Source organism: Salmo salar, chromosome 01 (genome assembly GCF_965601325.2).
Source record: "Salmo salar chromosome 01, fSalSal1, whole genome shotgun sequence".
NCBI lineage: Eukaryota > Metazoa > Chordata > Actinopteri > Salmoniformes > Salmonidae > Salmo > Salmo salar.
In genome coordinates, this window is record NC_138291.1 from 168,267,305 (window position 1) to 168,283,737 (window position 16,433).

Genomic DNA, 16,433 nt, shown 5'->3' on the forward strand with positions numbered 1-16,433 from the left:
CGCCTGGTTCACCAACGACTTCTCTGATAGAGTTCAGTGTGTCAAATCGGAGGGCCTGTTGTCCGGGCCTCTGGCAGTCTCTATGGGGGTGCCACAGGGTTCAATTCTTGGGCCGACTCTTTTCTCTGTATACATCAATGATGTCGCTCTTGCTGCTGGTGAGTCTCTGATCCACCTCTACGCAGACAACACCATTCTGTATACTTCTGGCCCTTCTTTGGACACTGTGTTAACTACCCTCCAGACGAGCTTCAATGCCATACAACTCTCCTTCCGTGGCCTCCAACTGCTCTTAAATACAAGTAAAACTAAATGCATGCTCTTCAACCGATTGCTGCCTGCACCTGCCCGCCCGTCCAGCATCACTACTCTGGACGGTTCTGACTTAGAATATGTGGACAACTACAAATACCTAGGTGTCTGGTTAGACTGTAAACTCCTTCCAGACTCACATCAAACATCTCCAATCCAAAGTTAAATCTAGAATTGGCTTCCTATTTCGCAACAAAGCATCTTTCACTCATGCTGCCAAACATACCCTCGTAAAACTGACCATCCTACCGATCCTCGACTTCGGCGATGTCATTTACAAAATAGCCTCCAATATCCTACTCAATAAATTGGATGCAGTCTCTCCTTCCAGTTCTCTGCTGCCAATGACTGGAACAAACTACAAAAATCTCTAAAACTGGAAACACTTATCTCCCTCACTAGCTTTACGCACCAGCTGTCAGAGCAGCTCACAGATTACTGCACCTGTACATAGCCCATCTATAATTTAGCCCAAACAACTACCTCTTCCTCTACTGTATTTATTTATTTATTTTGCTCCTTTGCACCCCATTATTTCTATTTCTACTCTACACTTTCTTCCACTGCAAATCTACCATTCCAGTGTTTTACTTGCTATATTATTTACTTCGCCACCATGCCTTTTTTTGCCTTTACCTCCCTTATCTCACCTCATTTTCTCACTTTGTATATAGACTTATTTTTCTTCTATATTATTGACTGTATGTTTGTTTTACTCCATGTGTAACTCTGTGTTGTTGTATGTGTCAAACTGCTTTGCTTTATCTTGGCCAGGTCGCAATTGTAAATGAGAACTTGTTCTCAACTTGCCTACCTGGTTAAATAAAGGTGAAATAAAATAAAAAATAAAAGATTACTTTTATTTTGAAAATGTATTATGCGAACCGGAAGTGTGTCAGTTTCTGTTTTCACGTGTTGGTTGAAGGGAAAGATGACGGACTGCGTTGCATCGAAAAAGCCTAAGTTATCCTCTTCTCAGGTATTTTAAATTGGGACGTCATACGTTGTCTTCTGATGTGTAAAAGAGGCAATTCGTGTCAGACACATCTTGACATTTTAGGGATTTTTACGATAAACAACCATAATTTTACATCGGTTCGCCAGCTAGCATAATGCTAACTAACATGGTGTGTATATGTTATTGTTTTACAGGGCGAGGAGAGAGTAGATTGGAAGAAATGGAAAGCGGAACGTAAGTAACCTTCATCCTACTTTTTCTTTTCTTGTGGAAAACTTGCCAAACTAATCGCTATGGTTGATGATTATCGGGGCATGTGCACTTTTACAGACAACGTGTTATCTGACCACAGTTGGGATTGAGTTCAATATTGTACTAAATCAGAAATCACAACCGTGTTTATAAGCAGACTCTCATGACATGAAATGGGAATTATTGCCATGTGCCTATGTAGATACTAAGTTTACACTACTTAGTATTTTAGCCTAACGGTAACCGAAAGGTCGCTGGTTCGAATCCCCGAGCTGGCAAGGTGGAAAAATCTGCCGTTGGGGCGCCGATGACGTGAATGTCGATTAAGGCAGCTCCCGCACCTCTCAGATTCAGAGGTTGGGTTAAATGCGGAATACACATTTCGGTTGAATGTTTTCAGTTGTGCAACTGACAAGGTAACCACCATGACTTCCTTAAATACTACTTGTTGATTTGTGAATCCAGCTCATGTTTTTTCTGAATAATAGGAAAAGAGATCAAGAAGCAAGTCAAAGAATCCAAGCTGATTCAACAACTTGACAAGCAGAAGCAAGAGGTGGAGGAGAAGACTGAGGCAGCACTGCAGCAGAGTCAGAGGGAAAGCCGATCAGGTAATATTGACTAGGTTTTCACCCCACTGGTTATTCCACTATGATCCCTCTATCTTAAAAAAATGCATTAGAATAAAAATAATGTATGATTTTGACTCCAGTATCTGTAACCCTAGGACGGTTGTACACAGTGAGCGTGGCCTTGCCTGGTTCTGTCCTGGACAATGCCCAGTCTACAGAACTCCGCACGTACCTGGCTGGACAGATAGCCAGAGCCTGCGTCGTGTTCTGTGTCGACGAGATCATCGTATTTGACGAACAAGATGAGGATGTCAAGTAAGACCTCTGTTTCTGTGCATCTTATTTTAGGCTCATGTCTTTAGTAGTTTGATGCTGTTTTAGATATTAGGTCTTGACAGATCCACAATGTTTTATTTCACAGGACTGTTGAGGGAGAATTCAATGGTGTCGGCAAGAAGGGTCAAGCCTGCATTCAACTGGCTAGAATCCTCCAGTTCTTGGAATGCCCACAGTAAGTACTGCATTGACTTATAACAGACTAAGTCAAACGCAGTTGCTGTCTTTGACTAAGGTTTGAATCCTCTTCCTTTTTGTATTATTTTCCAAGGTACCTGCGCAAATCATTCTTCCCAATGCATAAAGATTTACAGTATGCCGGTGAGTGAGTCGCTGTATAACTCCACCTCCATTCCAGATTTTCCCAACCATTTAATGATCACATGTCATGGTGTAAACATTCTAATGAATGTTCTAGTACAGCCCTAACCATGTGTTGGTCCTTTCCCCTCAGGCTTGCTCAACCCTCTGGACAGCCCTCACCACATGAGGAAGGATGATGAGTGTGAGTACCGGGAGGGAGTGGTCCTCGATCGGCCTAGCAAACCAGGAAAAGGCTCCTTGGTCAACTGTGGGATGTGGAAGGTGAGTAGATGTCTCGATATGATGATAAAGTACGGTAATATGCCATAAGAAGAACCATAGGTCAACGGACCGAGAAAGCTGTGTGCTGATATTGAAACCCAACAGGAGCAGGATGTAGTAGAGGACTGATGTCTTTCTGCTACTTTTAGGAGGTGCAGATAGATAAGCAGCTACAGTCTGGTCTCAGAGTCACTGTCCACATGAACAAGATCCAGAATAAAGGTAGGTCCATATCTGTACATCCAACTCGGCTGATCTTTGATTCCATGAATAGGAGCTTCTGAGAAGTACATTTCAGTTATTCACATGCAAATATGATGCTGCACTCATAGTTGCTCAGTATTTTGTGTGTTTACACAGATGGTAGACTACACAAAGGGGTGGTGGTGGCGCCTCACAAGCCGCGAACAGAGGGAGGTCTGTACTGGGGCTACAGTGTTCGCCTGGCCTCAAGTCTAAGTAGGTGTATGATTTACATATCTTCCACAACTGGAGCCATTCTTTTCAATTTCGTGAGGTTGAGAGTTTCATTCACTTTACCAAGTGTTGATTTGGATTGCAGGTAATGTGTTCACTGAGTGTCCACATAAAGAGGGCTATGATCTGACCATTGGAACATCTGAGAAAGGCGTAGATGTTGACACAACTTCTCTTTCTCCATTCAAGTAAGTTCAGAGTATGAGGGCAAGAACTACAAAATGCAAGAAGGTCTGGTGGATGACCTGTTTACATATATTACATAACTTTGTTGTATATGACTGAATCTCTCGTGGACAGATCTACGTCAACAACTGGTACCGTAGAATCTGTGGGGAATGCGTGGGATAATGAGCAGAAGTTCTGGTGTTTGGGTTCTTCATCACTGGTTATTTGGACATATCACAATGTCGCAGGTGTTAGTATCTTTAGAATTTCAGAAGAGGAGGGGACATAGACTTGTACGTAACTTGCAAAGACAGAGGGTGGAGCTCCTTGTTATAGCATCTCTTAATCCCTTCTCTTAACATGTAAGGACCCAGAACTTAATCGAGCAACTGACCAATAATGCAAGACTTTAATTCTGGGTTAGCCGAGATTATATATGGCCTAAAACTTTGTTCTGTGTTCACTCTCCAGGCACATGTTGGTTGTGTTTGGTGGTCTGCAGGGCTTGGAGGCCAGTGTGGACGCTGATCAGAACCTGGAGGTGACGGACCCCGGTGTCCTGTTTGACCTGTACCTCAACACCTGCCCCAACCAGGGCAGCAGGACCATCCGCACAGAGGTGAGTGTGGAGCAGAGGTGAGTGTGGAGCAGAGGTGAGTGTGGAGCAGAGGTGAGTGTGGAGCAGAGGTGAGTGTGGAGCAGAGGTGAGTGTGGAGCAGAGGTGAGTGTGGAGCAGAGGTGAGTGTGGAGCAGAGGGGAGTGTGGAGCAGAGGGGAGTGTGGAGCAGAGGGGAGTGTGGAGCAGAGGGGAGTGTGGAGCAGAGGTGAGTGTGGAGCAGAGGTGAGTGTGGAGCAGAGGGGAGTGTGGAGCAGAGGGGAGTGTGGAGCAGAGGGGAGTGTGGAGCAGAGGGGAGTGTGGAGCAGAGGGGAGTGTGGAGCAGAGGGGAGTGTGGAGCAGAGGGGAGTGTGGAGCAGAGGGGAGTGTGGAGCAGAGGGGAGTGTGGAGCAGAGGGGAGTGTGGAGCAGAGGGGAGTGTGGAGCAGAGGGGAGTGTGGAGCAGAGGGGAGTGTGGAGCAGAGGGGAGTGTGGAGCAGAGGGGAGTGTGGAGCAGAGGGGAGTGTGGAGCAGACTGTCGTTCACATGTCTGCTGTAGGTCACAGTTATTCCCTGACCAGGAAAGACACTGACAATGGAACATGGTTTCCCTACATCAGGGATGTCAAACCCATTCCACAGAGGGTTTTTGTTTTTTCATTTAATTTAAGCCTTAGACAATCAGGTGAGCCGAGTTCCTTACTAATTAGTGACCTTAATTCATCAATCAAGTACAAGGGTGCAGCGAAAACCCCTAGACACTCGGCCCTCCGTTTAATGAGTTTGACAGGTGCCCTACTTGGTAAAGGAAAAACTTGGGGCCCTTAATCTGTCATATTGGCTGGGAGTTCAATCTGACCAGTCTATATTCTGTTGCTGTGATCATGTTTTCCACAGGAGGCCATCCTGATCTCCATGTCCAGCCTGAGGCAGAAAATCACAGCCGCATTTCCAGACAAGTCGAACGTTTCATAACAGGAAGTGGCTACTGACAAACCATCACTGAGAGGAAGTCTAAAGGATCTAAAAAATAATTCACTTTTTTGGGGAACTGGGTGAAGCTAACTGACCCAGGAGTCGATGGTTTAATATTTAAATACTTCTGGGATCGAATGAATGGACATTGCTGGGATTATTCTGTGCTGTTTTTTTATTTATTCAAGGGTAAGAGATCACAGCATAAGTGAAGAAGAACCCAGTGTCTTAGCCATGAGACCTCATTCTTGGTGTTTCCTTATCTACATCCTCTCTCTTTGGTAGCTTTTTGCTAGTTAATGCTAATGCTAGCTTTGCTTTGTTTCTACTATCCCCTCTGTATAGGATTCCAGGTGAATTAAGTCATTTATATGCATCAGTTTATGTAATTTGTTCTCAAGACGCATTACAGAACATACATGAAGAATAAGTTGCTGAACACAATGCTAACAATAAATAATGCAATACATTCTGTTCAGTAATGCTAATGAATACCGCAATACATTATTTTTAATTATTCAAACTCAAACAGCTGCCTCAGGAAGTCAGAGGTAAAGGGTCAAACATGACGACGAGGCAACGTTTGTCCGTGTCGTGGTTAGACAGGATAAAACTACTAGCTATCTAATAGAGCACATTTGTGTGAATGCCTTACAGAAGCTCACACACCCCTACATTCAACAGGCATGGTGTGAATCCATTGGCTTGGCACGAGCCAACCTACAGCGCTATAAATGTAAGCTTGTGTTCTGATGTTGGTATATTAACACTGAGCCATAAAAGGTTTGATTGGATACGGTAATGCTACAAATATGTCACTTAACTTTAGCCATACTGTCTGTAAGCATATAAAGGTCTCAAATGAATTCCTTTAAAGCGTTGAAACAAGTGTTCTCCCCTCCACTGTTTCGCTAAGGGATGGAGAAATGTAACCACTCATTCATAGAGCTATGGATGCAAGGACTGAACACAATATAAAAATGATAGTTTGTGCTTTGAGGGTATACAGTGTTTGTTTACGTTTAGGTTGTTTACCAACATTGGAGTAAAACCAGTTTATATTTTCAGTTCTGATGGGGTAAGAAAGTTGAACTAAGCTCATGAGCCATTTAAGTTATATTCTTCAAGTTTAAAAATGGATGTAACTACTGCAGATTGTATTATTCAAGAAGTTTTAAAGCAATCTTCCCTCAATTGTTATGCGAGTGCTTTTGAGGACATTTAACAAAAGCATTATAAACATGTAAAAATATCTTTAAATATCAATTAATTTGTTTATTTACAATAAATATTTTGGCAGTTGCCCTCTTCAAACTTCCTTGCCAAACACAGGAAATACCTTATTTACAAAATCCCATAAAATGTTGATTTTGCACTGTCAAAAAAATAAACAAAAATAATTCAGAATGTATTAATAATTACAAACCAAGCTCGGGTTCATCACAGAGCTACAGAAATGGCTGTCATTTGGAGAAGGGGACACAGAAACGTGTAGTTCTATAAGAATAATAAAGTATATTCAACTTAATATTGTCCGATTGACATAATAGGGCCGACCTGAACCATACACGTGCTGGCTTTATTTTCTTTTCACGTTGTCCTTTACATCACAGTTCCAGCAACTACTGTATGGTGGATGGCCAACCAGGCCGATACAGCTAGGCTCAGCTCGGTCCGGTAGTGTGAAAAGGGTATTCGTGCACTGTCCAGGACCCTGGTCCAGATGTGTGCATCACCTCTCATACCTTGGGCTAACTTTGTTGAAGGAACCAGTCATCTCACCATGTGGGGTGAGTGAAGGTGATGTTATACTGCTTGGCCCAGCGTGCAAACACCTGTTTCTCTGTGATGAAGCGATGGTGGGGGCCCTTCCGACCCCTCTCATTTTGCAGGTAGGTCACACACTCATCTGTGCCTCTGGGTTTATAGTAGTGGTAGGGCATCTTCTTGGGCTGGGGCTTTTTTCTGGAAGAAGAGGCATTACAAATGATTACATTGACAACCAGAAAACGTTGGGTAGCAATAACTCTACGGCTCCTTCATAGACAAATTCTCCCCCTGCTGTTTTAAAGTGCAACATTCCGACCCAAAGGTCTTCGCCCGGCTTCTTTCAAAGACAACCATAATATACAATGTTCTGTTTATAGGAAAGCAATCCTGTCAGTTGGACACAATGGTTCCATAATAATCAGTATAGATGATTAACTAATTGCTCACTACTAATTTATGATTACACAATGTAATAGCCAGGTAGATTTAAGTGCTTGATAGATCACTATCATTGACTCATCCTCTTATGTGTAACATTATTCATTAGTTCATACTCACCCACAGTGACTGGGCGGAACCATCCCGTACACTTTAATATTGTCACACTTCTCTATCGCAATCACCATTGTGAACCAGCCGGTGCTCAACCAGGACTGAGACTTTGCTCTGTGAAAGGAAACCGTAGAATAAAACGTTAACAAAAATAGCATTTAGCGGTTGATAGAAATGTCTATCATTAGATGCCAGGAAAATCCCCACATTGTGCTCATCATTATCGATTGATAGTGCCAAAATAGATTGGTAATTATATATTGAATTTGTACAGATTTTTGCATTATCCCCATTGTTCTTTCACCATAACAGCTTTCCTTCATTCTACCCACCTGTCTCGCCCGGTCTCCTTCTGAAACAGTGTATCAAACTTGTGCATCTTGCTAGGCGTGATGGTAAAGCTGGATAGGTTACTGTAGGTCATGCTGACTCTCTGGATCAGACGGTACAGTGTTCCTTTAGCCTCTCTACCAATCTTGGTGGGTGGTCCCCAGAATATGACTGCAGAATTTGCCTGGTGGTCTGTTAGATTGAGAAACTCAGCTGGCCGTCGAACCACCCTGAACACGCTCGAGTGAGCCACCACCCTGAGGGTGGTCCGGCTCCCCACGTCACGTTCGAACCCCGACAGGGGGGCGTCATTCATGCGGATCACACACTGGGCGCGGTCGATGTCCGGTCCGGCCCCGCTGTCCAGCACGTGGCTGGAGCTGGTCACCAGGGCACAGTGGTGGCAGTGCAGGGTCAGACTCTGGAGAGGGAATGCAGAAACAACAACTGAGAAAATATATACAGTATATAACATACAGTGAGCTCAAAGTATTGGGACAGTGACATGTTTTTTTGTTTTGGCTTTGTACTCAAGCATTGAAATACATCCACAGGTACACCTCCAATTGACTCAAATGATTTCAATTAGCCTATCAGAAGCTTCTAAAGCCATGACATCATTTTCTGGAATTTTCCAAGCTGTTTAACGGCACAGTCAACTTAGTGTATGTAAACTTCTGACCCACTGGAATTGTGTTACAGTGAATTATAAGTGAAATAATCTGTCTGTAAACATTTGTTGGAAAAAAATGGACAAAGTAGATGTCCTAACCGACTTGCCAAAACTATAGTTTGTTAACAAGAAATGTGTGGAGTGGTTGAAAAACGAGTTTTAATGACTCCAATCTAAGTGTATGTAAACTTCCGACTTCAACTGTAGGTGCACCACAGGAGTCCCCTCGAAGCCTGCCACTGACCCAGCTTGCGACAGAGCTGCAGGAGTTGTGACCCGCTTTTGTTGGTTGTTTTGTCATAGTTGTGTCTATGGGGGCATATTGGGGAGGGGATGCTGTCACCTCAAGGTAGGTGTTCGTCTCCCTGTGTTCTCTTTCTCTCTGAAACTTCAGTGGAAGTTAAATAGTAGTCCAAAACTAAAGCTCACCACAGTCATACAGAAAACAGCTATATGAACACAGCTGTATGAACTGTGCAACAGTTTTTTTACTCAATTTGGACTTGAGTTGTTCCTAAAATGCATTTGTGTCTGTTTTTGGGCTATGCATTATTGTTTCTATGGATCATGTGGTGGAGACTATAATCCACCCACTACATTTAGCCAGTGCTAAGCATTTTTGGCACCACTTCAACTTAACCTCGCAAGTGTGAGAAGAACAGGGTTCAAATTAACCCATGACTTTAATGTTCTGCTTTTATACAAGATGTAGCCTTCTTGACCACGTCTCCTGCATTAAATAGAGGTTCCATAGATTTTCTCTGTAATTCAAACCCTGCGTGTAAATTACCTTGTTTCCATAGACAGCCACATAGCCCTCCTTCCCTGCCCATTTCTTGAGGTCAGTGACCTTGATGGGGTGATGAGGCGAGGACACCCGGAAGGGACTGTAGAAGGGACTGATGTCGTTGCCGCTGTTGGAGCTAAAGAGGATGAGGAGGGTCATCAGGAGGAAGATGGCTCCGAAGATCACCATCTTCTGGCTCTGAGGCCCTTGCTGCCAAAGATAGGGGGAACCAGTGATATAATATACATCAATGTTCGTGGTGTGTTGTCTGTCAATGTTAGTCTCTTGTGACAGACTGTTACATACATGTATTGAGTAGCTGACCAGCATGAACACTGTATTTGGTTCTGGTTGCCGAGATCAATGTTAGTGCTTTGTTGTCTATCTGGCTTATATAATGAAAAACAACCTCTAAAAGGCAGTTCAAATAACAGTTGCCATTCTGAGAGGAACTCGCTTGTTTCAAGTTCAGGTTTATTTACCATCTTTCCACATAATGTGACCAAATGCTTTTACAAAACATACAGATAGGCCTATTATGCACAATGCATCAGTAATGATATTTGATGGCTAATTTGACCAAAAAAAGTAAACATTTTAAGTGAGAGTATATCAATGCTCAGAATGATTTTACCTTTTCAACAAGCCTCAGCCCCATGCTTCCAAGTGAGGCTGAGCTACATTGCATGTTCTGTGCTTTTCTGGTCACCACCCCTGTCAAGAGGCAGATGTTCCATAGTGAATACACGCTCAAATCTTTCAGGCTGCTATCTTGTATACTTATAGTCAATAGGTAGTTTAACAAAACGTCACAATAAGTTGTTTTTCGTTCGATTTGCCTGCTCCGCTAAAACCATTGACAACTGCTTGCCGTTGTTAAATAAATGTTAACTATTTGGTTGTAATATCATCCCCTCTTGAAGAGCATTGTCAGACCTACACGTTTCCAATTATTCCATGCAAAACAAATGCGCACATTTAGCTCTACCAGAGTTATACAGCAAGTTACTGCATACTTTTCATGATTAGTAAACATCAATTGATTATGTAATTTCAGATACGTGAGGGTAGCTTCACGATCTCTCTCAATATTGACCACCATTATTTTGATATTTGATTGATATAAAATAAAAGTGAACTATACCTGACAAGTATGCATGGTTTAGGTTTATTTTAAATATTTTTTGGGCTCTGCCTGTCAAGCAGCAGAAGGAAGCATTTGCCATGGGACGGTTAGCTGATGTTTACTTTGCAAGCTACCGCAGGTAGAAACGTTGTAGTTGGCTAAACATGTAGCTAGTGTGGTAGGTAGACCTAATGTACTTTTTCCCCCAACCATTGTAGGCCTACCAAGCGAAGATCGCTAACATATTCCCTTTTTCAACGGTTTTTAAGAGTGTTAGATTGTGATTGCTGCTGACAGACATGATATACCGATATAGGCTATATTTATTGATGGACCATGCCACATTGGTTAGCTAAAAACAGATCAGGTCAATATGGCTGGCTAGCTAGCTAGTTAACAAGCGAACTTTTGGGGTGAAACTAGATGAGTATATCCAAATATTGTTTGATTTGCTTGCCATCTATATGATGACTGACAACTTTACCAGGAGGATGATGAGTTACCGATATCAAGTTATTTCTCAAAACCTAATCTCTGACCGAGGAAAATACAGATTCAGGTTGGATATTCGCCTGTAGTCTTCCTTACATCCACCAACAGCAGTTAGGGACCGTCAATATAGTGACAAATAATAGTTTTCAAATTTCAATAGCTCTTTAACCATTACTCCTAAAACGTTCAAAACTGGTTCTAGCTAACCTGATGGCATAGATACACATTGCACACACTTTATTTTTTGTAGATTTACATCTCGCACTATTTTAAATTATTTATTTACATGTTTTAATTTCAATAGCTCCTTGGTCATGTGACTGACTTCAAACAATGTCCAGAATGTACACTCAGTTGGCCTACACATTGCACACCCTTTAGTTTGTCCATTTTCATCTCACACAGTTTTACATGAATTTTCAATGTTTTTCAGTGTTTCTAATTTCGATAGCTCCTTTGTCATGTGCCCTACTGACCTCAAACAAGGTTCAGAATGTCCACTGACTACCCTTGTATATTGCACACCCTTTAGTTTGTCCATTTTCATCTCACATGATTTTACATTAATTTTCCAAACCTTAGAATTTCAATAGCTCCTTGGTCATGTGACCTACTGACCTCAAACAAGGTTCAGAATGTATACTCAGTGGGCCTACACATTCCACAACCTTTAGTTTGTCCATTTTCATCTCACTCAATTTTACATTAATTTTCAATGTTTCTAATTTCAATAGATCCTTACATTAATTTTCTGAACTTTATAATTTCAATAGCTCCTTGGTAATGTGACCTACTGACCTCAAACTACTTTCAGAATGTCCATGTACTGGCGGAGACGGGCGCCGCGAGGCATCCAGTCCGGTAATGCGACCGATCCCGGAGAAGCTGGCGGGTGCCCCGGGGAGAGTTCTCTTATCTTTGTGAAGGGCAGGGCACCCTGAAATGGTTTCACCCCAAGAGAGGGCCCCAAGCCCTGGAAAGCATCGCGGTTTCGGCGGCGTCTGGTGAGCTCTCCCGGGCCCTTGAAAAACCGGGGGAGAGGGTGTAAATCTCACGCCGGGCCGTACCCATATCCGCAGCAGGTCTCCAAGGTGAACAGCCTCTGGCATGTTATAACAATGTAGGTAAGGGAAGTTGGCAAAAAAGATCCGTAACTTCAGGATAAGGATTGGCTCTAAAATGAATGTAAAAACGTGTGAGATAAAAAATGGACAAACTAAAGGGTGTGCAATGTGTAAGCCCACTGAGTGTACATTCTGAACCTTGTTTGAAGTCAGTAGGTCACATGACCAAGGAGCTATTGACGTTTAAATGTAAAAAAAAAAAAGGTTTTACTTTGTTTACGCTCCCTAACTAATTCAACTAGGAATACAAAATTCTGGTCACATTTCCACATGTTTATTAGCTTTGCAAAGCGAATTAATGGCCAAAACTTGAAAATAAGACCTGTGCAATGTTGTGCGCAATTTTTCCAACATCATGACAATAGCTTTCAAGTGGTTTGAAAGCGCGAATATCCGTTGAATATCCAACCTGAAACTTTTTTTTACCTCGGTTAATCACTGATGAAGCAAGCTAAATGATGTTGTTCGCTTAGCTAGGATGCCAAACTTTTATTTAAAGTGGAACTATGGTTGCAAACATTCTAATAGTTTGCCTATTTTCATTCAACTGATGTCATACATCTTGGCCCTATCCGTTTGACAGTAGTTCATGAAAATCAACACCTCCGGTTTAAATAAAAAGGAATATCTATTGCACATATTTAATTTGAGCGCACTGACACAACTGTAATTATAAGCCTATCAAAACCTAAATATAACAATTCTATAGAATAAGCTATTGGGGGACATGACAATATTCTGGCGCAGACCTAAACCCGTTGTCTCACTGCTAACGTAGGCTATCGGACATGAGTCGTGTTGACACCATAAATAAGGCATAATAGCGGGAAATGGCTGTAATTCAACAATTTCTGTAGAATAATGACTAAATGAAATGAATACGAGGTTTGCTTACCAATTCGTTTTTTTTTTATCCATATGAGATCTGTGCATCGTTGACGTTTGAGCTGTCGGCGCGTCCCCCATCCTCCTAAACCATCGTAGGAGGGGACTCGCTTGCGTCATCCAAATTTCAGCGCCGCAGTGAAAATTATTATTAGGAACTTAATAAATAATTTAGAGAAGACACAAAGGCTAGTATTTGAAAACGTACATAGTTTATTTCAGTTTTGGGAAAACCAGACAACTTCAGAATAAACAAGATAAACACCACAATACTGTAAACATTTATAATACATTTCTTTGGAATCAGACAACATAATTTAGTAATTTAAAAAGGCAGGTAAAGAGCATTTCATATTTCCAAAAGAGAGGACTATAGGGATTTTCCATTGAACATGATTGTAGCATTGTCAAGCTTTGTAAATATCATTAAGACCATCAGAATATAGTCATATCAGACCTTATTTAAAAGTAACATTAAACCATTTACATTGTCAAACAACAACATGTTTTGTTTAAAGTCAACATGTGTAAAATGTCAGACAAAAATAGGAAGTTAAAGAAAAAGGCACACTTTTTGGGGATGAGTCTCTACTCATAACAGGTCAAATTGTTCCATTGGCCTCTGCAAAAACCAATCAAATCAGCAAGAGTTTCTCTTTGCTATCAGTCACTTTCTCTGATAGTAAATGACCAGCACATTATTACGTTTCAGTGACACTAAATTCATGATTCTTGTTACATTTGGACCATGAAATAATAAATATATGTAAAAGTTTGAAATGTTAAGACTAAACTCTGATAGGAAAGCCCAACAATGTTTAATTACATTGAAATGCATGGGCGTACAGCAGTGAACAGGAAAAAACATAATATGTTGCTGAACATTCAGTCAGTGCATCATAAAAGCTACATTAAATGACAAAACATTGGATCTTAAGAGTGCAGAAATGAAAAGGCATAATTATGACAAACAAACAACGAAGGCATCAAGTTTGTTCAAACACTAAAAATCTTATTTGATTTGGCATCACTAGACCTACCAATAGCAGTTTTAATTTAATAGTGGTTAGAATACTGTACTTTAACCATAGGCTAAAGGTCTAAGATTAGAAATATGAGCACTTTGACCAATGTAAAAAAGTTGGCAGTTTGATGCTTGACTATTGAATACAATGTTTTGAATACCATTTAGGCTGTCAGAAATATTATAATTAATACTGCAGCCCCATGAAGGAGTAAGATCATTTGACTCTCATACTGCACAGAATTCCCCTCGACGGGGTCATACGGGGGTCAGAGGTCAACAAAGATAAAAAAAAAGTCACCAGGCACAACACTCAGGGGTCATGTTTCCTCTCCTGCAGGTTCCAGGAAGGGTGTTTGAACTCCACCCTGTGGTGCAAGGCCCACCGGGCATAGATGGCCTTCTCGGTGATGAAGCGATGGCCGCCACGACTTGCGTGCTCGTGCATCCGGTACATGCGGCACTCGTCCATCCGGCTTCCCTCGTAGTAGTGGTAGGGAGCAACACTGTGATCGGCACGGCTTCAGAGAAGCATGAAATAGGTGTGGTTAATTGTCATATACAGCCAATCAATCCCAATAGCTTTCAGTACAATGTGGTGTAACACAAAACAGTGTAATATAAGGCAAGTTGACAGCTAGTTCAGGGTTCCTGTTTATTTTATTCAAATGTAATTAATCTCAAAACAGAATAAATGTGCTATTACACCAGAATACATGTGCTATTAGACAGGTAGTTGCTTCCACATCTTTTTCAAATAACTCACCTGCAGAAGTTATCGTCGATCATCCCATAGACGTGAATACTGTCACACATGTCCATGGCCAGGATCATGGTGAAGAAACCAGTGCTGAGAAAAGCACCTGAATTCATTCTGAAACAGAGAAAAATTATAATAATAAGAATAGCAGCATAGCAATCTTGGTCGTGTTCATTTCGGCACCAAACAGAAGAAAACGGACTGAAAAAGTAATAGTCTACCTGGACTTGACCCTTGTACCCTAATTAACATGACCCCTGAGTGCTTGGCGAGGCCATTATTTACCTGTTTTTCCCTGTCTCGTTCTGAAAAACACTGTCACAGTACTGGATCTTCTCCCGAGTCACCATGTACATTTTGACCTGCGGGTACTTCGTGGCCATCTTCATCAAGGCATTAAAAACACGCCCTTTCCCATCCTGCCTCATGTTCCGCTCAGGACCCCAGAACACGTAGGTGGTGTCCGCAGAGTGCCTGAAGTAATAGCTCTCGTTTTTAATCAGCAGGGGAACACTGGTGTGCGATACGACCCTCAGACTGGTTCTGCTCCCTACGTCCCTCTCATAGCCCAGCGTGGGGGCGTTGTTCATGCGGATCACACACCCCATTTGGTCAATCTCCTCTCTGAGACCTGCCCCCTGCATCTGGCCCGAGCTGGAGACCAAGGCACACTGGCGGCAGTGCATCTTCAGAAACTGGAGGGAGAGAATAGGGCATAAAATCACATGAGGTGAAAATGTATTAATGTGTTTACATCAACATATAGTTTGTGTTTCTTTCTGGCTGAAGGTGTTGGCAAGTGGAACAAGGCATGGGTTGTGTTCATTAGGCACCAAAAAAAAAGAAAATGAAACAGGGAGGGACTACCTGGGCTTGACCAATAGAAATGCCCATTTTAATTCTCTGTTGAAAAACATAAAGCAGACCTCTCAAAATCAACAGCTCACCTGATCCCTCCTGCCAGGGGTGATCCTGAGGTATCCTTGGAGACCAATGTCGATTATGCTGTTGGACCCATCTGATCTGGTCATATGGACGTACCATAACAACACTGACAGTGTTACAATAACTAGACAAATCCAGTGGAACCTCTGTGGACATCAGATGAACAGTCTAAAAAACTGTAGTCAGTATGCATAGGAAGTAAATGTTACTGTAATAATGATGAGGAGTAGGAAACAAGATGTCATGTTTACCTGAGACTTCATATCCATTAGAGACCTCTGGCCCCGCCCCTAATGGATTTCATCACAATTGGTGGGAGATAAGTTGGGTATCTCACCTGTTGAATAAAAACGTCTACTGTTAATTTGACAACTGATGTTTAATCAATAGCACATTTAAAACCAGTGTAGGGGGTTAACTTCAGTGCGCATCGGTCGAAATGACTGACATGATAACTAATCGAACCGCGTTAGCTAGCTCGTTAACGTTAACTATCATGACCAATATTTTGCCATAACATGGTGGCAGCTAATTCAGTGCCAAAAATGACATCAATTAACAGAAACGTTGACCAAACGAAAAACCGACTGTCTGTAATTATTATAATACGTTAACATGGAATAAGAAGATACATGTTAAGCTAACTAACCTAGTATTTTCCTTATTGTGAGTGATGGTGTTACTCATATTATGTTCCGTCAGTGAACAGAACCTGGATAGCTTAGTTCCTGATGGTG

General features: G+C 41.9%; 3 protein-coding genes across 7 annotated transcripts; 1 reads left to right on the top strand and 2 right to left on the bottom strand.

Moving 5' to 3' along the window:
• Nucleotides 1-1,236: 1,236 nt before the first annotated feature.
• spout1 (SPOUT domain containing methyltransferase 1) lies at nt 1,237-5,650 on the top strand. Its single transcript, NM_001165286.2, has 12 exons — nt 1,237-1,291; nt 1,465-1,504; nt 2,011-2,133; nt 2,250-2,409; nt 2,516-2,605; nt 2,702-2,751; nt 2,885-3,015; nt 3,165-3,237; nt 3,376-3,474; nt 3,578-3,680; nt 4,132-4,279; nt 5,151-5,650. The coding sequence occupies exons 1-12, from the start codon at nt 1,244-1,246 to the stop codon at nt 5,226-5,228; spliced, it is 1,143 nt and encodes a 380-aa protein (NP_001158758.1). The 5' UTR covers nt 1,237-1,243; the 3' UTR covers nt 5,229-5,650.
• On the bottom strand, nt 5,595-13,060 carry st6galnac6 (ST6 (alpha-N-acetyl-neuraminyl-2,3-beta-galactosyl-1,3)-N-acetylgalactosaminide alpha-2,6-sialyltransferase 6). Of its 4 annotated transcripts, NM_001140238.1 has the most exon segments (7): nt 5,595-7,193; nt 7,557-7,664; nt 7,883-8,301; nt 9,344-9,550; nt 9,975-10,054; nt 12,978-12,984; nt 12,986-13,011. In NM_001140238.1, coding segments are annotated over 7 exon segments (1,023 nt in total). In that variant the 5' UTR covers nt 13,001-13,011; the 3' UTR covers nt 5,595-7,006.
• Nucleotides 13,061-13,157: 97 nt separating this feature from the next.
• On the bottom strand, nt 13,158-16,375 carry st6galnac4 (ST6 (alpha-N-acetyl-neuraminyl-2,3-beta-galactosyl-1,3)-N-acetylgalactosaminide alpha-2,6-sialyltransferase 4). Of its 2 annotated transcripts, none has more exons than XM_014141398.3 (6): nt 16,346-16,360; nt 15,948-16,033; nt 15,699-15,774; nt 15,037-15,446; nt 14,758-14,865; nt 13,158-14,512 (listed from the first exon to the last, which is right to left on the bottom strand). In XM_014141398.3, exons 4-6 carry the CDS (start codon nt 15,435-15,437, stop codon nt 14,305-14,307), a joined length of 717 nt encoding a protein of 238 aa, XP_013996873.1. In that variant the 5' UTR covers nt 15,438-15,446; nt 15,699-15,774; nt 15,948-16,033; nt 16,346-16,360; the 3' UTR covers nt 13,158-14,304.
• Between the last annotated feature and the right edge of the window lie 58 nt (nt 16,376-16,433).

Bases quoted from the DNA above. Each gene is read 5' to 3' on its own strand.
- st6galnac6 (XM_045708275.2), bottom strand. From the start codon at position 10,028: ATGCAATGTAGCTCAGCCTCACTTGGAAGCATGGGGCTGAGGCTTGTT. The intron at 9,551-9,974 runs GTAAAATCATTC...TATCTTTGGCAG, and splicing joins GGCTGAGGCTTGTTGAAAAG to CAAGGGCCTCAGAGCCAGAA. The intron at 7,194-7,556 runs GTGAGTATGAAC...CTCTTCTTCCAG, and splicing joins GTTCCGCCCAGTCACTGTGG to AAAAAAGCCCCAGCCCAAGA.
- st6galnac4 (XM_014141398.3), bottom strand. From the start codon at position 15,437: ATGCACTGCCGCCAGTGTGCCTTGGTCTCCAGCTCGGGCCAGATGCAG. The intron at 14,866-15,036 runs GTAAATAATGGC...TCTCTGTTTCAG, and splicing joins AACGAGACAGGGAAAAACAG to AATGAATTCAGGTGCTTTTC. The intron at 14,513-14,757 runs GTGAGTTATTTG...GCTTCTCTGAAG, and splicing joins ATCGACGATAACTTCTGCAG to CCGTGCCGATCACAGTGTTG.
- spout1 (NM_001165286.2), top strand. From the start codon at position 1,244: ATGACGGACTGCGTTGCATCGAAAAAGCCTAAGTTATCCTCTTCTCAG. The intron at 3,238-3,375 runs GTAGGTCCATAT...GTGTTTACACAG, and splicing joins GAACAAGATCCAGAATAAAG to ATGGTAGACTACACAAAGGG. The intron at 4,280-5,150 runs GTGAGTGTGGAG...TGTTTTCCACAG, and splicing joins GCAGGACCATCCGCACAGAG to GAGGCCATCCTGATCTCCAT.